The sequence below is a fragment of the Mirounga angustirostris genome, unplaced genomic scaffold (assembly GCF_029215605.1).
Source record: "Mirounga angustirostris isolate CCGP_5_RB_7025 unplaced genomic scaffold, mMirAng1.0.hap1 SCAF_16, whole genome shotgun sequence".
NCBI lineage: Eukaryota > Metazoa > Chordata > Mammalia > Carnivora > Phocidae > Mirounga > Mirounga angustirostris.
Window position 1 is genome coordinate 44988023 of NW_026991724.1, and position 25397 is coordinate 45013419.

The window sequence follows — 25397 nt, forward strand, 5'->3', positions numbered from 1 at the left end:
TATCCCAGAAGCCCATCAAGAGGAGAATGGATAAAGAAACTGTGATTAGCCATACAATGGAATCCAACTCTGTAATAAGAACTATTTAGGGGCGCCTGGGTGGCTCAGTCGTTAAGCGTCTGCCTTCGGCTCAGGTCATGATCCCAGGGTCCTGGGATCGAGTCCCACATCGGGCTCCCTGCTCAGCGGGAAGCCTGCTTCTCCCTCTCCCACTCCCCCTGCTTGTGTTCCTGTTCTCACTGTCTCTCTCTGTCATATAAATAAATAAAATCTTTAAAAAAAAAAAAAAAGAACTATTTAGATACACCATAAGCACACACACATATCATAACATGGATGAATTTTAACAACACTATCCTGGAAACTGACTGGGAAGGAGCCTGAGGGAATTTTTTTTTTAAAGATTTTTATTTATTTATTGAGAGAGAGAGAATGATAGAGAGCATGAGCAGGGAAGAGGGTCAGAGGGAGAAGCAGACCCCCCCACTGAGCGGGGAGCCCAATGTGGGACTCGATCCCAGGACCCTGGGATCATGACCTGAGCCGAAGGCAGTCACTTAACCAACTGAGCCACCCAGGCACCCCGAGGGAATTTTCTAGTGTGATGATATTTTCTTTGATAGGATTTTGGTTTGTACAGTGTATGAATTTGACAACATTCTTCAAATGATAAATTTAAGGTAAGTGTGGTTCACTGTTTATAAATCTTACCTTAAAAACTAACAAAATGTTGGGGCGCCTGGGTGGCTCAGTCATTAAGTGTCTCCCTTCAGCTCAGGTCATGATCCCAGAGTCCTGGGATCGAGCCCCGCATTGGGCTCCCTGCTCGGCGGGAAGCCTGCTTCTCCCTCTCTCACTCCCCCTGCTTGTGTTCCCTCTCTTGCTGTCTCTCTGTCAAATAAATAAAATCTTAAAAAAAACAAAAACAAAATGTTGAACTTTAATTAGTAATATGCATGCTAAAGTGTTTAGGAGTAAAATATACTGATGTCTGCAACTTACTTTGAAATAAATAAAAAAATGGACCAATTCATGGATAAATACATGGCTGGATAGTTAACTATTTGATAAAGCAAATGTACCAAAGTATTTTTTTTTTAAAGATTTTATTTATTTATTCATGAGAGACAGAGAGAGAGAGAGGCAGAGGGAGAAGCAGGCTCCCAAGGAGCAGGGAGCCCGATGTGGGACTCGATCCCAGGACCCTGGGATCATGACCTGAGCCGAAGGCAGACGCTTAACCATCTGAGCCACCCAGGCACCCTGTAGCAAAGTATTAATTGTAGTATCTAGGTGGTGAATACATGGGTATTCATTGTATAATTCTTTTAGTTTTCTATGGAAATTTTCATAAGAAAATGTTGGTGAAAATATAAAAAAAAACCTATCAACCCATAATTCTGTATTCAGTGAAAATATCTTCTTAAAAATGAGGGGATTTTAGTTCTCTTCCTGTAAGCGGCCCGAGGTGAGATCTGAAAATGGTTACCTATTCACTCGACCCAGAAAATCATGCAAATCAAGAGTTCAAATCTTCATGTTGATATTAAAAACACTGGTGAAACTGCCCAAGTCATCAAGGGTGCGCATATCTGAAAAGCCACCAAGTCTCTAAAGGATGTCACTTTACAGAAGCAACATGTGCCATTCTGTCACTACAATGGTGGAGTTGGTAGGTATACCTAGGCCAAACAGTGGGGTTGGACACAGAGTGCTGAACTATTATTGTACATGCTTAAAAATGCCGAGAATAATGTTGGACTGAAGGATTTAAATGTAGCTTCTTTGGTCATCAAGCACATCTGGTGAACGAAGTCCCCAAGATGCAGTGCAGAACTTACAGAGCTCCGATTAATCCATACGTGAGTTCTCCCTGCCACATTAATATGATCCTTACTGAGAGGAGATTGTTCCTAAACCAGAAGATGAAGTTGCACAGAAGAAAAAGATATCTCAGAAGAAACTGAAGAAACAAAAACTTATGACCTGGGAATAAATTTAGTATAAAATAAATGGAAATAAAAGTACACATACATGCATATATGCACATGTGTGCATGCATACACACACATATAACTAAAATATACTACAATGATAGCATTTAAATTAGTAGAAGCAATGATTGGTGTAAAGTATTCTAACATCATTATACTGCTGGGCAGGAAAAATGGTAAGTTTAGACTTTGAAAACTTAAGTATGTCCTGCTAAGTTAAAGATTAATGCAAATAGAATATATACCTTCCAAAAGAGGAGGACATAAAAGAAAGGAGAGGATAACAATCTAAAGAAGGAATAAAGGGGGGGAAATGAAAACATTAAAAAGTTACATAGAGGGTGCCTGGGTGGCTCAGTTGGTTAAGCAACTGCCTTCGGCTCAGATCATGATCCCAGGGTCCTGGGATTGAGTCCCACGTTGGGCTCCCTGGTCAGCGGGGAGCCTGCTTCTCCCTCTGACCCTCTCCCCTCTAATGCTGTTTTTCTCTCTCTCTCAAATAAATAAAATCTTTTTTAAAAAGTTACATATAACATATATAGTGATGTGATAAAATGGTAGAAATAAATACAAATATGTCAGTAAATGTCTGACTGGATAAATATAATTATATGCTATTGTCAAGATATACATTAAAATAATTATACAGAAAGGCTGAAAATAAGGGAACAGAAAAAACATCAGTCAAAATACTAATCAAAAGAAAGCTGAAGTAGCTATATTAATATTGAATAAAATAGACTTTAAATAAAAGCATTATTTTTTTTTAAAGATTTTATTTATTTATTCGACAGAGAGAGACACAGCGAGAGAGGGAACACAAGCAGAGGGAGCGGCAGGCAGAGGGAGAAGCAGACTCCCTGTAGAGCAGGGAGCCCAATGCGGGACTCGATCCCAGGACCCTGGGATTATGACCTGAGCCGAAGGCAGACGCTTAACGACTGAGCCACCCAGGCGCCCCTAAATAAAAGCATTATTATAAAAAGATCACATAATGATGTTTAAATCTCCAAGAATTTATATAAATTCTAAATGTATGTGTTACTAAAAATACATTTAAGCCAAAATTAGTGAAATGACAGGAAAAATAACATCACAGCCACAATGGGAGATTTTGCATATTTCTTTTAGTAACTGATATTTAAGAGACAAAAATCAGTATGATTATAAAGGATTTGGACAAAAAATTTACAAACTTTATCTAATGGATACATTTAAAAAATATACTATACTAATAACTGCAGAAGACAAATCATTTTTTAGGACATACTGAATATTCAGAAAACTTAGACATATATTAGGCCATAAAGCAAATCTGAAAAAATTTCAATGGACCAATTTTATATAGACCAACTCCACTGCCCACAAAATTGTTAGATATGAGTCATCAAAGGATAATTAGAAAAAAATCTGTATGCTTAAGAAAGATTCTTCCAAATTATTTATGGGTGAAAAAATCAGCACAAATTTAAAAAGAAGTATTTAAAACTGAATGATGAGTCTACTACATATACCAAAATCTGTAGGATGCAGCCAAAGTAGTACATAAAGGAAAAGTTATAACCTTAAGAATTTATAAGTATAAAAACTAAGTACCCAACTTAAAATGTGAGAAAAAATGGCAGAATAAACTGAAAGAAAGCAAAGAAATAATAAAGTATAAAAAATAAAGGGAATAGTAAAAGAGTTATATAGTGAAGAGGATTAAAAAGGTCCCAAATAGGTCTTTGTGTTATACTAAAATTATAATACTATGTTACTTAAGAATATGTATATATAAGTATATACTGCAGGGAATAATAAATTGACCAACAGAATTGAATAAAGAGCCCCCTAACAGTCCCATATATATATATATATGATAACCTAATTTATGACTGTTGGTAAGATGGGAAAGGATAGCCTTTTTATAATGTGAGACAATTGGTATACACACAAACACACAAATTGCACCCCACTTTTGTCCTACAGAAAGAGATCGATTCCAAGAGATTTTATAACAAAAAAAATGTGTAAGGCAAAACTATAAAGCTTTAAGAATATAGAAAACGAAAAATTATGACCTTAGTATAGAGGAGAATTAAAAAAAAAAATTTAGAGAGCACACACACATTCGCCTGCGCCTGTGTGGGGGAGGGGCAGAGGGACAGAATGCTCAAGCCAGCTCCCCTGGAGCCTGATGCAGGTCTCCTTCCCACAACCCATGAGATCATGGCCCGAGCTGAAACCAAGACCTTCATTTTCTCTCCATGAGCCAAGGTCAAATCTTCTTATATATAAAGTTATTTAATTATTTTATTAGTCGATGGCCTCTCAACCTTACCCAATAACGTCCCCATAATAGAAGAGAATGGATGCCCACTTTGCGGGGATGTGCCAGAGGAAATAAGCAGTTAAGCTAGGACTGGCTTTGAAATCATGTTTCTTGACAACGAAAAAAACTGTTGATTTTGCGTTCTTCCCCATAACACGTATATTTGATCCAACAGAAAAATCATGTCTAAATTATTTGCTAGATAAATTGATATCCTTTTTTTCCCGATCAAATTAGTGTCCAAGAAAGAAGTAACTTGACCATCCATCGGGAAGACCTCCCGCTCTTCTGGAAGTCAAACTCCTACACTCTGAAATAAAGGCATGAGAAAAGCACATTTGCGTAACAGATCATCACCACTCACGCAACCACTCTCAATTATGAACACAAAACAAACCAAAACAGCAGAGGTCCCTTCCTCCATCAGACAATCCCACAGTTATGTCACTACCAGGCCGCTTCGAGTACGAACCACCTCACACCAAGGGCATGGAGAATCACACCAGGCAGAAATACAACCACACATCCAGCCGCCGAGGGACTCCCAGTCCGCCCCACAACGTCTCCCGTTGTCCCACACACTCCAAAGGGCCTGGCAAGGCACACAGGCGGTCTCTTTGAGTCTGAGGCTCTGTCTGATCCCTGGCTCAGCTCCAGCTCCTCCCCCGCACCTGCCCGCCTGATGGTCCGTCCCACCTTCTCCGGATCTGGTAAGACCCTGGGACAACTCAAAACTGGCAGTCTCCGGCCACAACCCAGGAGCGCGCGCCCGACGCCTGCGCACTGAGCGCAGGCGGGCACTCCCAGAAACACCCGCGGCGCGGCCGTTGCGCGAGCGGGTTTTAGCCGCGGAGTCCAGGAACCTCGCGGAGGGTTAGTAAAGCGCACATCCTAGCGTCCTGGCCGGCCAGCCTACAGCCTTCCCGGCGTTGGACTACATTTCCCAGAGTCACCGCTTCCCCAATGCGGCTTCATTTCCGTTTGTTCGCGCGATTTGGGGACCTCGCGTGGGGAGGACAGCGTCTGTGGAGAAGCTTGGCCGGGCTCCGGCTGGGCGGGCGAACCCGAAATCGGGGCTTGGACCCCGGGCGCCAGATCCTGGATCCTGAACCGCACCTTTTGTCTAGGTGAGGATGTCCGGTATGCCGGGGCGGAAGCGTCGCTGGAATTGCGTGTGTGACGGTCTCCTGCCGTTTTGTGTTGTGAGACAGCCTGCCTGTTATTGGTGTGGGCGAATGGATGTGTGCGACTGTGGTTTTGTGTGTAAGCGTTTGTGTGAGGGTGAGCTGTGACTCTGAGAGTGTAGTAAAACTGCTGTGACCATGTGTTTGTGACCGCGTGCTTAACTGACTGGGAATGTGCCTATGTGACAGTGTGATTGTGTGTGTACCTCGTATGTGACTGGGGGTTTGCTTGTGACTGAGCTGTGTGACAGGGTGTTTGGATGTACTTGGGTCACTTTGAGGTTGTGTATGCGACTGTGTATTGTATTACTGAAGTTTGTGACTTTGAGGTGTTATGAGAGTGTTGCTGTGGCACGGTGTTTGTGACCACTTGGTTTTTTGACCTGGTACTTGGTTGTATTTTTCTGATTGGATGGCTGTGTGTATGCCGTATGTGTGACTGTTGGGACTGTGAGTGTGCCGCTTTCATGACTGTGTGAAGAGAGTAAAAGTGCTGCTGTGAAAGGGTGTTTTTGGCCATGTGTATCCCTGACAGGGTGCTTGGATGTGCTTGAGTGATTGTGTGTATGCTCTGTTTATGATTGAATTTTGTTTAAGATAAAAGGTGGTCTGAGGTGTAATACTAATTTGGCGATGGTGACTTTGGCTGTGTGACCATGGAAACGTGTGTGACTTTGTCTAGTCATTTGTATATTTTATAGTCTGTGATCTTATGGGAGTTTAGTGAGGTACAGAGATAAAATTGGGTTTTTGTATTTTGGGGGTTCATTCTGGGACTGAGTCTGCCTATGTGTCATGAGTCCCATGTGGCTTTGTCCTCACAGAACTTGACTTCTTTCTCTTCTGACCTCAGTGGTCCCCCTTCACACATGGCCTGTATTGCTTCATTTCTGTATCCATTCTTAGTTCACACTGGGATTGTAGATGTAGGTTTCCTTTTGGCTTCCAGGTGTCCTCTCACCTTACAGCCTTTAGAATGTTGAATGCAGAAAGGTGACAGGAAGGAAAGAAGTCAGAAGTTTGAGCCCCTGAATGAAGACTGAGTACCTGTAGTATTTCACTGCAGGGCTCTATCTCCAGTGGACAGTTTTGAATCCAGCAGTTAATTCTTGCCCAAGACAGCTGTGGTCTTGGACCTTCTTTCTGAAACAAAGTGCAGAACTGTTCTACTCTCCTTCTGACTTTCCTCTTGGGTAAATGAGGGGTAGATTGGGGGGCTGGGTGGGTAAGAGCATGTGTTCTAATATAGAGTATATCCTAAGAAAGGTTTACTATCTCATGATTCCATTTTCTTTTCCTGAGAGTAGAGCCCAGAGGAGGAAAAAATGGCTGTTATACATTCAAAAGCAAAGTCCAAGGTGAGTAGATGTTTCCTCTGTTTCCCTAAATGCCTTTAGTTTTTCAGGATGTAGGAATCTTTGTTTTCTCTTTGAAATTTCCTACTTAAGCTTTCTCAAATGATGGAGGTGGCAAGGCAATTTTCTGTAGATTGGGAGCAGGGAATATGTGCAGTTAATTGTGGTAGATACTTCCCAACAGTAGTTAAATTGAGGAAGAATGGATTTGAGACTCATAAAATTAAAAAGGAGATGATATTGTGTTATTTCTTTTTTTTTTTTTTTTAAAGATTTTGTTTATTTATTTGAGACAGAGAGAATGAGAGACAGAGAGCATGAGAGGGAGGAGGGTCAGAGGGAGAAGCAGACTCCCTGCCGAGCAGGGAGCCCGATGCGGGACTCGATCCAGGGACTCCAGGATCATGACCCGAGCCGAAGGCAGTCGCTTAACCAACTGAGCCACCCAGGCGCCCCGATATTGTGTTATTTCTGACACAGCAGCATTCTTTTTTAACTTTTTCTGTTCGGTAATTTTTTTTTTTAAGACAGAGAGGGACGGTGGGGTGGGGAGGGAGGGGGAGAGGGAGAGAGAGAGAATCTTAAGCAGGCTCCATGCCCAGCTCAGAGCTTGAGGTGGGGCTCAAACTCAGGATCCTGAGATCATGACCTGAGCTGAGATCAAGAGCCTGACATTTAACCAACTAAGCCGCTCCAGGTGCCCCTGTTTGGTAATTTTCAAACGTGCACAAAAGTATAATGAACCATCATAGGCCCAACTCAAAAGTTATCACTTGCCAAACTTATTTATTCTGCCTTCAGTTTGAATTCCTTCCTAATTTTCCTTTTGATTTCCTCTTTTGACTTATGGTTTATTTAGAAATATGTTATTTAGTTTTCAGGTATTATGAGGATCTTCCAGAGATCTTTTTGTTACTCATTTCTAATTTCATTCCATTGTGTTCAGAGAATATACTTTTTATGACTTGAATCCTTTAGAATTTATTAAGAGTAGTTTTGTGACCCAAAATGTGTGGTCTTAGTAAATGTTTGGTGTGCACTTGAAAAGACTGTATTCTGCTATTGTTGGGTAGAGAGTTCCATAAATGTCAGCTAGGTAATGTAGGTGTGTAGTCTTGTTGAAATCCTCTGTACCTTTACTGATTTTCTGTCTGTTGCATTTATTTCTTTCTCATAATTTCTGTAAGTTTCTCCTTCATGTATTTTGAAGCTCTGTTATTAGATACATAAAAGTTTCAGGTAATACATCCTGTTGGTGAATTGATCCCTTTATCATTATTAAATGGTCTTCTTTATCCCTGGTAGTACTGACGCTCTGAGCATCTACTTTGTCTTATATTTAATGTTGCCATTCCAACTTTCTTTTCATTAGTGTTATCATGAAATATCTTTTTCTATCCTTTTATTTTTAACCTATTTATGTTCTGTTGTTGGAGTGCATTTCTTGTTGGCTGCCTTTAGTTGGATCTTGTGTTTTTATCCCGTTTGACAACTTCTGTCTTACAATTAAGTATACAATTTATATTTAGTGTGATCATTGATGTGGTTTGGGTCAAATCCATTGTCTTGTCCCATCTGTTCCCTATTCTCTTTTCCTTCTTTTCTGCCTTCTTTTGAATTGGGAGAGAGAGTTTCAAACTAACAATACCAATATTTTTACTATCTGAATACAGAAAAACAAGACTTCAATAGGATATGACCTATCCTACAGTTAGGCTCATTTGTTTCATCTTGCTTTCTACTTTTAGTGATTGTTTTTCCCCCACTTTGATTTAATTTTATTTTGAAATTATATAAAATATTTACTTATCTCCAAAATCAAAACTAGAGAACAAGGTGAATTCAGAGAAGGCCAGTGTTCATTCCTGTCCCCTTCAGCCTGTTTCCTTTTTCTCTGTGTAGATAATAACTACCTGTACTTTTCTTTGGTGTATTCTTCTATTTTTCTTTTAAATGAATATGTTTATGTGTATGTGTTTGTATGTATATGTATGTACACTTACATGTATACATGTATTTTTTACATCTCCATTTCTAACTAAAAAAGGAGTATTCTATGTACACTACACTACACCTTTTTCTTCCCTCACATGTTTAATGTATCCTGGAGATCATTCTTAGCAGCCTACAGACATTATTCTTACTCTGTTTTATAATTATCTATTCTGTTGTGTGGGTGTAAGAGTTTATTCACCTAGTCTTCCATGAGCGGGCATTTGAGTTTTTTCCCCCAGTATTTTGCCATTATATAATATAGCAATCAATAACAGTGTATATGGTTTCTATTTGTAGATGTTTATCTTTGGGGCAAATTTCTAGAAGTGGCCTACTTTTAGTTTATTTTAATGTTTCTGGTATAAATTCTACCTGAATCACAACTCTTGAATAATAAATGGGTGCATTTCTTTATTTTTCCCCTTCCCCATCTTTTTCTCCATTACCCAAGTTAAAAAAAAAAAAAAGAAAAGGTCTTAGAGTTTATCTTTTTATTGTTATTCTTTTTTCTCAGATTTTATTGAGACTTTTTTTAACCGTTGCATGTCCTTTTTTTAAATTTCACAAAGCTATTATTTCCTTGTTTTCTGATATCAAAGTAGTGCATGTTTGTTGGTATGACTTAGAAAATACAAAAAAAAATGATGAAGAAAATAACAGTTACTCAAAAAACCTCCTTACACTGAATCATGGTTCATATTTGGAATCTATCTTTCAAGTCTTTTTTTCTTTAACTTCTTATAGAAAAATTCAAACATGTATGAAACTAAAAAGTATAATGCTTCCCCATATACCCTACCCATCCCTAAGCTTCAACAAATATCAATTTATAACTAAACATGTTTCATCTATAGATCCACTACTCCCTCTCACCACCAAAAAAATGGATTATTTTGAAGTAAATTCCAGATATGTATTTCATCCACAAATATTTTATGTGTATCTAAAGATAAGAACTTTTTACTTAAAAAACTTAACCATGGGGTCCCTGGGTGGTTTAGTCGGCTAAATGTCTGACTCTTGGTTTCAGTTTAGGTCATGATTTTGCGGTCGTGGGATTGAGCCCGGTGTCTGGCTCTGAGCTCAGTGTGGAGTCTGCTTCAGATTCTCTCTCTCTCTCCCCACTGCTCGCGTGTACTCCCTCTCTCTCAAATAAATAAATCAAATCTTAAAAAAAAAAATAACCACAATATCATCATTATAAAAAAACCCACCTTTAATACTTTCTTAATGTTATGAAATAGCAAGTCAGTGTTCACATTTCTCCCATTGTCCATAAATATTTGTTAGAATTAAGATCCAAACAGTGTCGATTTAGTGTAATAGTGTGATATATTTCTTAATCTTTCTTTCTCTTTTCTTGCAGTTTATTTGTTCCAGAAACAGTTTTCTTCAGAGTTACCTGTATTCTGGATTTTGTTGATTGTATATGTGTGGTGTCATTTTACATGTTCCTGTATTTCTTCTAAACTGGTATTTAATTCTAGAGGCTTGATCAGGTTCAGGTTTTTTTGTGGTTTTGCTTGTTTGCACTAATCTTTCATACATAATGGTGTGTGCTGCATAACATTTGGTTGTTTTCCTTTATGTGATATTAGCAGCCATTGTATCTTTACTTGGAATTTATTATTTTATCAGAGTTACAAAATGATATTCTAGTTCTCTTATTTCTTATGTAATTATTAGTTGGAATACTTCTGTAAAGGGAACCATCCTTTCATCAGTGTCTTGGTTACTCTGAAGTACAGCACCTGTAAAAAAGGTAGAATAAAAGCTTGCTTTTACTCATTTTTCAGCATCTTCCAAAGTTTATCCTAAGTTACCCTTTTAAATTATTATCATGAACTTGAAGATTTAAATATATTTGATAAGTTTCAGTCCATAGCAGTTACTGTTCTTATTAATACTCAGATTGTTCATCTTTGTTGAACAGATTGTTCATCTTTGTTTCATCATTTTGTCTGGTACTCTGTTGGCAGTGAAGTGATTCCCTACATCTGTGCTGATCCATCTGACCCTCTCTAGGTACTATTCCATGAGGGAACATAGAACTGTGGGGGAGCCATTGCTTTCTTTGGGTTAGCCTCTTTTTGTACTAAGTGATTAGTAAGTGATTAAAAGCTTGACTGTTACTTTCATTTTGGCTTGTCTTAGTTTTTCTGACAACTGATAGTTCAGCTCTTTTCAGCTCATCTTTTGACAGTTTGGTGTGGTATTCTTGACAGTTGGGTGTGGTATCAGTTTTGTCAAGGTACTTGATAGTGATGTATATAAATCCTCTCTATCATTACTGCCATTTTATCTACTTGTTTTGTTAGTTGCTGAGAGAAAGATGTTAAAATTTCCAAATCTGACTGTGGATTTGTCCATTTCTTCCTTTAGTTCTTTTAGTTTTTGCTTCATATATTTTGGTGCTTTGTTGTTAAATCTCTACACATTTAGGATTTCTGTGTCTTCTTGATGAATATATCCTCTTTGTTTCTTGTACTAGTCTTTGTCTTGATCTCTGTTTTGTATTAATACAAGTACATAGGCTTTCTTTTGCTTAGTATTTGTATGGGTATATCTTCCTCCACCATTTTACATTCTTCTTTGTTTTTTAAGTTTTTATTTAAATTCCAGTTAGTTAACATACAGTGTAATATTAGTTTCAGGTGTACAATATAGTGATTCAACACTTCCATACAACACTTGATGCTCATTTTGACAAGTGCCCTCCTTAATTCTCCATCACCTATTTTATCAGTCTCCCCACCCACCTCACTTCTGGTAACCATCAGTTTGTTCTTTACACTTAAGAGTCTCTTTCTTGGTTTGCCTTCCTCTTTTTGTTCCCCTTTGTTTGTTTGTTTTGTATCTTAAATTCCACGTATGAGTGAAATCATATGGTATTTTTCTTTCTCTGACTGACTTATTTCGCTTAGGATAATATTCTCTAGCTCCATCCGTGTTGTTGCAGATGGCAAGATATCATTCTTTTTGTGGCTGAGTAATATTCCATTGTGTCTATATACCACATCTTTATCCATTCATCAGTTGATGGATACTTGGGCTATTTCCATAATTTGGCTATTATAAAACATCACGGTGCATGTATCCCTTTGAATTAGTATTTTTGTGTTCTTTGGGTAAATACCTAGTAGTGCAATTGCAAAAGTCATAGGTAGTTCTATTTTTAACTTTCTGAGGAACCTCCAGACTGTTTTCCAGAGTGGCTACACTAGTCTGCATTCCCACCAACAGTGCACAGGTGTTCCCCTTTAACCACATCCTAGCCACCACCTGTTGTTTCTAGCATTGTTGATGTTAGCCATTCTGACAGGTATGAGGTGATATGTCATTGTAGTTTTGATTTGTATTTCCCTGATGATCAGTGATATTGAGCATCTTTTCATGTGTCTGTTGTCTTATATTAATACAGGCACAGAGGTTTTCTTATGCTTAGTATTTGTATGGTATATCTTCCTCCACAACTTTACCTATCTGTGTCTTTATATTTAAAGTACATTTCTTGTAAAGAACGTATAGTTGAAACTTACTTTTTTGTTGTTGTCTTGACATTGTCTTTTAATTGGAATGGTTGGACTATTTACCTTTAAAGGAATTAGCATTTAGTTTAATCCCTGCTGTGGACAGGAGCTCCCCAAATATCTGTTAAGGAGTGCTTGACACATTTTACAGTTAGTTCATTTAAATTTCCTTGTGTCTTTAGCTCTGTGATGAATTTAAAGGAAACTATGATTTTTTTTATCTTATCTGAAGTATTTTTGGTTGTTAAAATGGGCACAATTATATATTGAACTTTCCACATCTGGAAGAAGTAGAATTTTTAATTAGATGTTTATTGAATAGCTGTATCATTGATTCTTTGTAGGGCAATGGTTCTCCCTAGAGGATGTTTTAGAAATACATCTGTGTGCTTCTGAATGTTAAAATAACTGAGTTGAGGGTGAGGTCGTCTAGCTATTGAAGGACTGACATGATGGATCTTGATTATAGGGTAGATGATTTTTCTATAAAGGGATAGACAGTAAATACTAAGATTTCTGGGCCAGATGGTCTCCATTGGTTATTTGACTCTGCCACTGTTGCGTGAAAGTAGGCAAAGATAATTTATAAACAATTGAATGTAGATGCGTTCCAATAAAGCTTTATTTACAAAAACAGTTGGTGGGCAGTAGCTTGCTAACTTCTAATCTAGATGCTCTGCAGTACACAGCAAATAATTGTTCTATGACCTGCAAAATGAAGACCATACCTGGGGAAAAAATTTGTTTATAATAATCTGGGTCTAGAACTTCTCACATAAAGCATTATTTTTGCATGATTTTTACAAACTGCTTAATTTATCTATGTTACTATTACTGCATGGTTTTACTCTTAGTCTTCCAGGAATGCTTGAGAATGATTGAGAAAAGACTGTACTTTTATTCAGAAATTTACTGTGACTTTTAAAGTCACAGCCCTGATGGTAATAACACTGCTTGTGATATTTTCCTTACCAGTATACTTGTAGAAGCCTACATTTGTAGATAATGAATTTCATTGAGTCTATACATACCCAAACACATCACACACACACACATACATATACACATATATAGACTTTATTTCAAAATGTCAAATATAAGTAAAAGTTGTCAACAATACTTAGGTGAAGACTTCTGGGAAAGATGCCAGAGTAGGAGGGCCCCAAGCTCACCTCGTCTCATGGATACAAACTAGGTAACACCCACATCAGTGTGAATAACCTAGAAAATGACCTGAAGACTGGCAGAACAGACTCTCCACAGCTAAATATAAGGAATAGGCCACATTGAAGAGGGTAGGAGGGTAGGGACTCAGTTGGGAGCTAAATGGACCCACAGGACTGTCTACAGAAGAGAGGGACTCTACAGGCATGTAGAGGGGAAAACAAATAGATCCCCACACCAAGCACCCCAGGCATGGGAGCCCTTACCGGGAGATGTGTCCCCTTAGGATTTGGCTACCACCCCTTCCCCTCTGCCCCTCCCTCCACTCACTCTTGTGCAGGTGCGTAATCTCTCTCTAAAATAAATAAAATCTTTTTTTTTAAAGATTTTATTTATCTACTTGGCAGAGAGAGAGACAGCGAGAGAGGGAACGCAAGCAGGGGGAGTGGGAGAGGGAGAAGCAGGCTCCCCGCTGAGCAGGGAGCCCAATGCGGGGCTCGATCCCAGGACCCTGGGATCATGACCTGAGCCGAAGGCAGACGCTTAACCGACTGAGCCACCCAGGCGCCCCAGTCTTTTTTTTTTTTTTAAGTGAAGGGATAGAAAAACTGTCATACAAATGGAAGTGAAAAGAACACTGGGGTAGTAATACTTAATAGGACAAAATAGACATTAAAACAACAAAGACTGTGACAAGAGACAAAGGACACTAATGATAAAAGGAACAATCCAACAAGAATATATACCAGTTGTAAATACTTATGCACCAAACTTGGGGACACCCAAATACATAAAGCAGCTAATAACAAACATAAAGGAAAAGGAAGTAATTGATAGTAATACAGTAATAGGAGACTTTACCATCCCACTTAAATCAATAGATCATCCAAAAGAAAACCAACAAGGAAACATTGGCTTTGAAAGACACATTGGACCAGATGGATCAAATAATACATTCAGAACATTCCATCCTAAAACAGCAGAATATACTTCTTTTCAAGTGCACAAGGAGTATTCTCCAGAATAGATGACATACTAGGCCCCAAAACAAGTCTCAACAAATTAAAAAGATTGAAGTCATACCATGCAATTTTTCTAACCACAATGCTATTAAACTAGATATCAACCATAGGAAAAAAATCTGGAAATAGCACAAATATGTGGAGATTAGATAACATGCTACTAAACAATGGATGGGTCAAGCAAGAAATCAAAGAGGAAATAAAAAAACACATGGGGACAAATGAAAATGAAAATACAATGATCCAAAATCTTTGTGATGCAGCAAAAGCTGTTCTAAGAGGGAAGTTTATAGCAATACAGGCCTAACTCAAGAAGCAAGAAAAATCTTAAATAAAAAATCTAAGTTACACCTAACACAGCTAGAAAAAGAACAAACAAAGCCAGTAGAAGGAAGGAAATAATAAAGATGAGAACACAAATAAATGAAATAGAAACTAAAAAAATCAATAGAACAGATCAGTGAAACTAGAAGCTGGTTCTTTGAAAAGATCAACAAAACTAATAAACATTTAGACTCATCAGAAAGAAAAAAATGAGAAGACTCAACAAAATCGGAAATGAAAGAGGAGAAATAATTGACACCATAGAAATACAAAGAAGTGTAAGAGGGGCGCCTGGGTGGCTCAGTTGGTTAAGCGACTGCCTTCGGCTCAGGTCATGATCCTGGAGTACCAGGATCAAGTCCCGCATCAGGCTCCCTGTTCAGCAGGGAGTCTGCTTCTTCCTCTGACCCTCTCCGCTTTCATGTGCTCTCTCTCTCTCTCTCATTCTCTCTCTCAAATAAATAAATAAAATCTTAAAAAAAAAAAGTGTAAGAGAACATTATGAAAAATTATATGCCAACAAATTGGACAACCTAGAAGAAATTGAGAAATTCCTAGAAACATAAAACCTCCCAAAACTGAATCAGGAAGAAACAAAATTTGAATAGACCCAATTACTAACAATGAAATTGAATCAGTAGTCAAAAAACTCCCAACAAACAAAAGTCCAGGACCAGATGGCTTCACAGGTAAATTCTACCAAACATTTAAAGAAGAGTTAATACCTGTTCTTCTTAAACTACCCCAAAACACAGAAGAGGAAGGAAAACTTCCAAATTCATTCTATGAGGCCAGCATTACCCTGATACCAAAACCAGATAAAGACACCATTAAAAAAAAAAAGAACTACAGGCTAATATTTCTATTGAACATAGATGTAAAATTCAACAAAATACTAGCAAACTGGATCCAACAATACATTAGAAAAATCATTTACCATGATCAACTGGGATTTATTCCTGGGATTCAAGGGTTGTTCAATATTCACAAATTAATCAGTGTTACACATCACATCAATAAGACCAAGGATGAACACCATATAATCATTTCAATAGACGCAGAGAAAGCATCTGACAAAATACAACACCCGTTCATGTTAAAAACCCTCAACAAAGTAGGGTTAGAGGGAATAATACTTAACGTAATAAAGGCCAAACGTGAAAAACCCACACCTAACATCATACTCAATGGCAAAAACTGGGAACTTTTCCTGTGAGATCAGGAATAAGATAAGGATGTTCGCTCTCATCACTTTCATTCAACATAGTACTGGAAGTCCTAGCCACAGCAGTCAGACAACAAAAAGAAATAAAAGACATCCAAATTGGCAAGGAAGAAGTAAAACTTTCACTATTTACAGATGACATGGTATATATAGAAAACCTGGAAGACTCCACCAAAAAATTACTAGAACTGATAAATGAGTTTAGTAAAGTCACAGGATACAAAATCTATACAGAAATCTGTTGCATTTCTGTACACTAATAATGAAGCAGCAGAAAGGGAAGAAAACAGTCCCATTTACAATTGCACCAAAATGAATAAAATATCTAGGAAAAACCTTCACCAAGGAGGTGACAGATCTGTACCCTGAAAACTTAAAATTGATGAAAGAAATTGAAGACAACACAGATGGAAAGATATTCCATGCTCATGAATTGGAAGTACAAATATTGTTAAGGTGTCCATACTGTCCAGAGCAATCTACAGATTTTTTAAAAAGATTTATTTATTTATTTGAGAGAGTACACAAGCTGGAGGGGGGCAGAGGGAGAGGGAGAATCCTCAAACAGACTCCCCACTGAGCATGGAGCCTGATTTGGGGCTCCACCCAGGACTTTAGATCATGACCTGAGCCAAAGTCAAGAGTCATACGCTCAACCGACTGAGCCACCCACCCGACTGGGCCACCCAGCCACCCAACATCCCCAATCTACAGATTTAATGTAATCCCTATCAAAATACCAACAGCATTTTTCACAGAACTAGTTTATAAATTATAAACTAGATTATAAATCCTCAGATTTATAAGGAACCACAAAAGACCTCCATTAGCCAAAGCAATCTTGAGCAAGAAGAACAAAGATGGAGGTATCACAATTCTGGATTTCAATATATACTACAAAGCTGTAGTAATCTACATAGTGTGATACCGGCAGAAAAACAGACATATCAGTGGAACTGAATAGAGGGCCCAGATATAAACCCACGATTATATGGTCAATTAGTCTTGACAAAGGAGGCAAGAATATGCAATGAAAAAAGTCTCTTCAACAAATGGTGCTTGGAAAATTGGACAGCTGCATACAAAAGAATGAAACTGGACCACTGTCTTACATCATACACAAAAATTTAAAAATCAGTTAAGAACCTAAATGTGAGACCTGAAACCATAAAAATCATAGAAGAGAGCACAGACAGTAATTACTCTGACATCAGCCATAGCTACACACTTTTAAATGTTTCCTGAGACAGGGGAAACAAAAGCCAAAATAAAATATTGAGATTACTTCAAAATAAAAAGCTTCTGTATAGCCAAGGAAACACTTACCAAAACTAAAAGACAGTCTACTGAATGTGAGAAGATATTTGCAAATGACATATCTGATAAAGGGTTAGTATCCAAAATATATGAAGAACTTAAACTTAATCCAGCAGAAAAACTGAATAGTCTGATTAAAAAATGGTCATAAGACATGAACAGACATTTCTCCAAAGAAGACTTACAGATGGTGAACAGACACATGAAGAGATGCTCATCATCAGGGAAATGCAAATCAAAACCACACTGAGATATCACCTCACACCTGTCAGAATGGCTAAAATCAAAAACAGCGAGGATGTGGAGAAAAAGGAACCCTCGTGCACTGTTGGTGGGAATGCAAACTGGTGCAGCCACTCTGGAAAACAGTATGGAGGTTCCTTAAAAAGTTACAAATAGAACTACCCTACAATCCAGACTCTTAATCTTAGGAAACAAACTGAGGGTTGCTGGAGGGGAGGGGGGTGGGGGATGGGGTGGCTGAGTAAAGGACATTGGGGAGAGTATGTGTTGTGGTGAGCGCTGGGTGTTGTGTAAGACTGATGAATCACAGACCTATACCCCTGAAACAAATAATACATTATATGTTAATTAAAAAAAAAAAAAAACTACCCTACGATCCAGCAATCGCAAAACTGGGTATTTACCCAAAGAATACCAAAACACTAATTTAAAGGGATACATGTACTCCTATATTTATAGCAGCATTATTTACAATAGCCAAGATACTACCATATTATCCAGTAATTCCACTACTGGTATTTACCCAAAGAATATGAAAACACTAATTTGACAAGATACATGCACCCCTAGGTTTAGTGCAGCATTATTAATAATAGCCAAATTATGAAAACAGCCCAAGTGTCCATTGATAGATGAGTGGATAAAGAAGAGGTGGTATATGTACATATATATAAAATGGAGTATTACTCAGCCATTAAGAAAGAATGAAATATTGCCATTTACAACAACATGGATGGATTTAGAGAGTATAATGCTAAATGAAATTAGTCAGAGAAAGGCAAATACCGTATGATTTCACTCATGTGGAATTTAAGAAACAAAACAAAGAAGAAAAGAGAGAAACCAAGAAACAGGCTCTTAACTATAGAGAACAAACTGTTGGTTATTAGAGGTGAGGTGGGTGGGATTATGTGTGAAGTAGGTGAAGGCGATTAAGAGTACACTTACCATGATGAGCACAGAGTAATATATAGAATTGTTTAATCAGTATATTGTACACTTGAAATTAATATAACACTGTATGTTAAACAGTTATACTGGAATTAAAAATTTAAAAATAGAACTTAAAAAAATGCTTACCTGAATATTGTCATCTTATAAATCTGAATTTTTGTAAATAGTTGTAAGCATAAGTGTTTAATTAGTTGTGCCTTTTAATTTGTGTAACAGTTGGTCATTATCTCTGTTTTTGGCGTAATGTATATAAATGTGTCATATTATCTATATATTTTATTTCAGAAATGGTAGAGAAATTGTCGTAAATATTATCTTTTTGTATATAGAGAGCATTGAGTTTGATCAGGATAATAACCACCACCTGTGTTTCTCCCGCACAGTGTCTTTTGGTGATGAGAGCAAGAGACAGAAGAGGAGAGCAAGAAAGACAATTCTAACTTACTTATTTGGAACTTTGCAAAAAGCATGGTCTCATGGTTCTGTTTTCTTCTCTCCAGCTCTGCCTTTTTCAGGCTCTGTGCTTCTCTAAGCTAGGAACCCAGAGGAGGATTGATCATTTCTTGCAGCGCTAAAAACCATGGCTCAGGTAAATTGGTGTTTTTTTGTGCTCTAGTCACTTTTTTTTTTTAAGATTTTATTTATCTATTTGACAGAGACACAGCGAGAACAGGAACACAAGCAGGGGGAGTGGGAGAGGGAGAAGCAGGCTTCCCACCGAGCAGGGAGCCCGATGCGGGGCTCAGTCCCAGGACCCTGGGATCATGACCTGAGCGAAAGGCAGGCGCTTAATGACTGAGCTACCCAGGCACCCCTTTAGTCACTTTTTTACAGAGTATTTGTATGTTTGCGTTCCTTATTTCTGAAATTTCCTTCCTAACTGATCCCACTCAAGAATGTGCTCCCCAGCATTTCATTCTTATAAGTGATAAGAGTCTTCCCCCAGTTTGTCTAATTTAACCTAACATAATTATTCAAAAATATTTTGAGCATCTCTGACTAGGAGCACTGATATGACAAAAGCAGATTCCCTGATTTTATAAGATGGAGATGTTTGTTAAATTGCACCACACATGAGAAAACTTTGAACTTTTCTTTAGACCTCAGTTTCCTGGTTAGACGATATTATTAGTTTTGACTGGACTCAGTCTCCATACCTGGCAAAAGCTTATGTTTTGTGAGCTTTTAAGATTGATTAGGAACATGATTAGAGACTGAGAGAGATCAGGGATCTTCCCTGGGAATCCATAATTAACATAAAGCAATAATATAGATAATTTTGAGAGTCAACATTATGAGTTAATCTTGTATGCATAAGTTTAGATATATCCTTATCTTTTTGTTGCTTAGAACAAGGAAAAGTTACATTTATAAGTGATAAATAGTAACAAGAAAGATCATCATTCACATGCAAAAGTTGTTGAAAATTGTAAACTCCCAAAAGTGAGAAATGCTTATGAGATTTTTATGTAAGCTAAAATGCTCAAATATGCACACTTAGTAAGTCAGACATAGTCATTATATGGAGCTATTTTGCAGCCTATTAAAAATATATACTAAATTATTGGTGAGGAAAATGCGTATGATATATTCTGATACGATGATGAACTGAGATTTCAATCAATTCTTTAATTTTATACAAATCTTATAAGGTACAGATTTTATAAGATTTTGTAGAAAAACTTCCCCAGTTATTTTTCTTATTTCTTAGAGAATAAGAGAAACTTGCATTTATTGAGAATGTATGATATACAAGCTACAAGCATAATTGAAGAGTGAATATACAGTATTGTACAGGTTGCCTGTGTGTGCTTTTTCTTTTAATTGGGACATTGCATCTTCTTTATTTAAGTTCCAGACTTATCTGTATAATGAAATGTTCTATATACAGGAAATATCTACAGCAACAGGAATAAAAGGAATGTTGACACGTCAGAAGCATTGATTTCTTTAGTGTCTCATTTATGTCAGTGGCCTTTTGCTGTTTGCTCTGTTGCCTCCTTTGTGGAGAGCTCCCCCATCATCTCCCTTCCATTGAAAAAATATTTTCTTTATTTCCACAACTAGTATTATATTTGTTGTTTCAGAGATCAGTGATGTTCAGGGATGTTGCCATTGACTTCTCTCAGGAAGAGTGGGAATACCTGGACTCTGCTCAAAGGGATTTGTATAGAGATGTGATGTTGGAGAACTATAGTAACTTGGTGTCACTAGTAGGTAAGGAAATGTACCCCTAGTATTTAAGGATTTACCTATGGAATGGCTGCTTTTTCTGATTGTTTTTAAGTAATTAACTGAATTGCCTGTTAATATTCTGAAAAGAATGTTTTTAAATTACTGGAAATAGTAGTATTTCAGAGGGCATATATAGCTTCTCCATTCTGCAAGTATAATTATCTATCTTCTGTCTGTCTTCCTTCCTGTCTTCCTTGATAATCAAGGAGATAGATTTGAATTCTGAGACACTTGGAATATTGTCAGAAAAAAACAGGCTATGCATTGTTACAATTTAGATCTGCCAAAGGAGCTCAAAATATTTTTTAAAAATAGATGCAGAAATGTATGGTTTTTCTGACAAGAGAAGAGCTTATATTATTTATATAGTAATAGGGTAGATCAAGTCAGGTCAACACAATCCATTACAACAAATACATTCTTTTATTTGTGTTTTGTAATTTAATATTACATTTTAAGAACTTTGTATTTTACATTGAATGAATGTGCCATAACCACCTTTTATTGGAAAAGAGCTCAGGAAGAACGTGTGATTGTCTAAGAAGTTTATTGTTTTTTTTTCCTGTAGACAAGAGACAGCCTATATCAGTTAAAACTTTAACAAGTGATTTTCCAACGTAATGATCACTTTATTCTTTGGACTCTTCAAGTCCCTGGAATGAAACTGTCTCTTGCCCATTCACTCTTTCCTCTGAAGGCTTTATGAAGTTATTGATTGGTATACTGCCTTTCAGAGCCCAGGTCATGTGGAAAAAAAACTTCTGACTTGAAAAGAAAAGCAAGGGCTTTTCAGGACAATCTCTCTAAGGAATCCCACCTAATCCCTACTTCTTCCTTTTGGTCTTTTATGATAGTCCTTCCCACTGCCAAAGGAGGGGCTCTTCCTTTTCTCCAGTGACAACAACCCTTTTATATAAACTTGAGAGTCCATTCCTTTCTAGAATTTTTGAAAATTTAGACTTATATCATTTTCTCCCTTCTTTAAAATGTACTCATTCATTCAAGAGCCTATTCTTTGCCAAGGACTGAAGTAGGCATTGGAGAAATGATCTAGATAAGGTTGGTATTCTGCTACATTCTCATGGAAGAAATAAAAGTAAACAAGGAAATAAAAACATATGTGTATTTGTGTGCATATATATGTACATATATACATTTATTTAATAAATATAACAGTTGCAAGTAGTAATGAATATGAATAAAGGTAAAGGATAGGCAAATGAACTAACTGGGGAGTATGAGTGTGCTATTTTAGATAGGTAGATTATTTTTTAAAATTTTTTTTGAGAGAGAGCATGAATGGTGGGGGGAGGGACAGAGGAAGAGGGAGAGAAAGAATCTCAAGCAGACTCCTTTCTGAGTGTGGAGCCTGATGCGGGGCTCAGTCTCACAACCCTGAGATCATGACCTGAGCTGAAATCAAGAGTCAGATGCTTAACCAACTGAGCCACCCACGGGCCCCTAGATAGGAAGATTTTCAAAAACTTCTCTAAGGAGGTAATATTTGAGCGAAGTCTTGACTGATGTAAGGGTATGAGTCAGGCAGTCTATGGGGGAACAGTATTCCAGGCAGATGGAGTAGTAAGTGAAAGGGCTTGGGTGGTGTTAACTTAGGAGGAACAGAAAAGCATAATTAAAGAAGAGTGAATGATAGACTAATAAAAAGTAAATATAGTTAAGCAACTCAAGAAAAGGAGTCCACATTTTATTTTATTTTTTGAGGTGGTGCCCTCTGACTTCTGGCCAAAGAAAATGTACATCCTTTCTAAAGGGAAGTAAGAGGGCTTTAGAATTCTCAAAAATTAAGGTCAAGAAAAGAGGAGGGCACAAAGATCATCAAACCTACAAGGAAACAGGTCATAGGTGAGTGATAGATAATCTAAAGAAACAACAGATTACATGGCGAATGATTTCACATATTGGTATTAGATATAAATGTAAAATGTTGGTGAAATGTTTAAAGAAAAAAGCGAAATTACAAAAATGACAAAAAGTAAGAGATTTTCATAAAGGATCTGATATGAAAGAGAACCAGATAGAACATTTCTAAAGGTTCTGGTTAGATCTTTTTTAAAAATGATCATTAATAGATTGATAAATTTGCATGAAAATTGTTTTCTTTATTAAAAGACATGAAGAAAGTAAAAGACATTGGGTGAAGATATTTGCAATTCATATTGATAATAGTAAAATTAATACCTAGGATATAAAAGCTTTTATAGATTGAGAAAAAGGTAAATACTTTTTTTGAAAACTTGGGTAAAAGACATAGGCAATTCAGGAAAAGGAAATAAATAAATCAAGGAAGTGAACGACTTATGCTCTGAGAACTATAAAACATTGATGTAAGAAATTCAAGACAACACAAATGGAAGGATATTCCCTGCTCATGGCTTGGAAAAATTAATAATTGTTAAAATGTCCACACTACCCAAAGCAAACCACAGATTCAGTGCAATACCTAACAAAATACCAATAGTATTTTTCACAATACTAAAACAGTCCTAAAATTTGTATGGAATCACAAAAGACCCTGAATAGCCAACAGAATCTTGAGAAAGAACAAAGCTGGAGGTACAACAATTTCAGATTTCAAGATCTACTACAAAACTGTAGTAAACAAAACAGTATGTACTGGCACAAAATAGACACATAGATCAATGGAACAGAGATCCCAGAAATAAACCCATACATATATCATTAATTAATCTACAGCAAAGACAGCAAGAATATCCAATTGGGGAAAAGAGAGTCTTTTGAATAAATGGTTCTGGAAAAACTGGACAGCTACATGCAAAAGAATGAAAACTACACCACTTTCTTACACCATACACAAAAATAAACTCAAAATGGGTTAAGACCTAAAGGTGAGGCCTGAAATCATAAAACTAAAAGAATAGGCAATAATCTCTTGGACATCACTCTTACCAACATATTTATGGATATGTCTTCTCAGGCAAGAGATGCAAAAGCAAAAATAAACTATTGGAACTACATCAAAATAAAAACCTTTTGTACGCCAAAGGAAACCCATGAACAACATGAGAAGACAACCTACTGAATGGGAGACGGTATTTACAAGTGATACATCTGATAAAGGATTAATATCACTATGTTAAAAAAAAGGAAATACAGATAACCAATAGACATGAAAAAATGCTCAACCTCATTAGCAATCAGTAAATACAAATTAAAATCACAGTGAGATAATTATTTCACATCCCCTGGAGGGGCAAAAACTAAGTGGTAGTACCAAGTGTTTACAACTTTTGGTGGCAGAAGTTCTATATACTTCATTTTCACAATAGCCAGAAAGTGAAAATGACCCAAATGTCTGTTGACTGATGAATGAGTGAATAAAATTTGGTATAATTTTACAATGGATAATTATTTAGCAATACAGTAGCCAAAATGTGGAAATAACCCAAATGTCCACCAACTGATGAAAGGATAAATAAAATTTGGTTTATCCTTAAGATAGAATATTATTCAGCAATAAAAAGCAGTACTCGGGGCGCCTGGGTGGCTCAGTCGTTAAGCGTCTGCCTTCGGCTCAGGTCATGGTCCCAGGGTCCTGGGATCGAGCCCCGCATTGGGCTCCCCGCTCAGTGGGAAGCCTGCTTCTCCCTCTCCCACTCCCCCTGCTTGTGTTCCTGCTGTCGCTATCTCTCTCTCTGGCAAATAAATAAATAAAATCTTAAAAAAAAAAAAAAGCAGTACTGATACATGCTACAACATGGATTAACCTTGAAAACATGCTAACTGAAAGAAGCCAGATACAAAGACTATTACATGATTCCATTTTTATGAAATGTCTACAATAGATGATCTATAGATAGATAAAGTAGATTAGTGGTTGCTAAGTACATTTGGGGTGGGAGGTGAAGGTGAATGGAGAATGAGAGCAGGGAAATTGGAAATGACTACTAATAGGTATAGGGGTTTTTTTTGAGGTGATAAAAATATAAAATTAGATTGTGGTGATTGTTGCAGAATTTTGTGAGTATCCTACAACTCATTGAATTGTATACTTTAAATGAATGAACTATAGGTATGTGAATTATATTTTAACAGATCTGTTTTTTTTTTTTTAAAGATTTTATTTATTTTGACAGAGAGAGACACAGTGAGAGAGGGTACACAAGCAGGGGGAGAGGGAGAGGGAGAAGCAGGCTTCCCGCCGAGCAGGGAGCCCGATGCGGGACTCGATCCCAGGACCCTGGGATCATGACCTGAGCCGAAGGCAGACGCTTAATGACTGAGCCACCCAGGTGCTCCTGTTTTGTTTTTTTTTAAGTGCTCCATACCTTTCTGATGGCAATATTAATTGACATAACCACTTTGAAAAAAAAAATGGAAATGATTTCCAAATTTGTATGCATAGCTGGGTTCTTTTAAAAATTCCAGATCCCTGGCCACACTTCAGATCAATTAAATCACAATCTCTGGGCATGGGACACAAATATTATTTTATGAAGCTCCTTAGGTTGTTCAAATGTTCAGACATGTTTGGTAACCACTACAATATATTATCTGAGAAT

General features: G+C 37.2%; 1 protein-coding gene across 1 annotated transcript in view; it reads left to right on the forward strand.

Moving 5' to 3' along the window:
- The first annotated feature begins 6800 nt into the window (after window positions 1–6800).
- Window positions 6801–25397, forward strand: part of LOC135361423 (zinc finger protein 420) — a 38342-nt gene continuing 19745 nt past the window's right edge. The window contains exons 1-3 of the mRNA XM_054511577.2: window positions 6801–6850; window positions 19122–19210; window positions 20709–20838. Of these exons, the coding sequence (XP_054367552.1) occupies window positions 19202–19210; window positions 20709–20838 (139 nt within the window). The 5' untranslated portion in view covers window positions 6801–6850; window positions 19122–19201. The remainder of the gene's footprint in view (window positions 6851–19121; window positions 19211–20708; window positions 20839–25397) is intronic.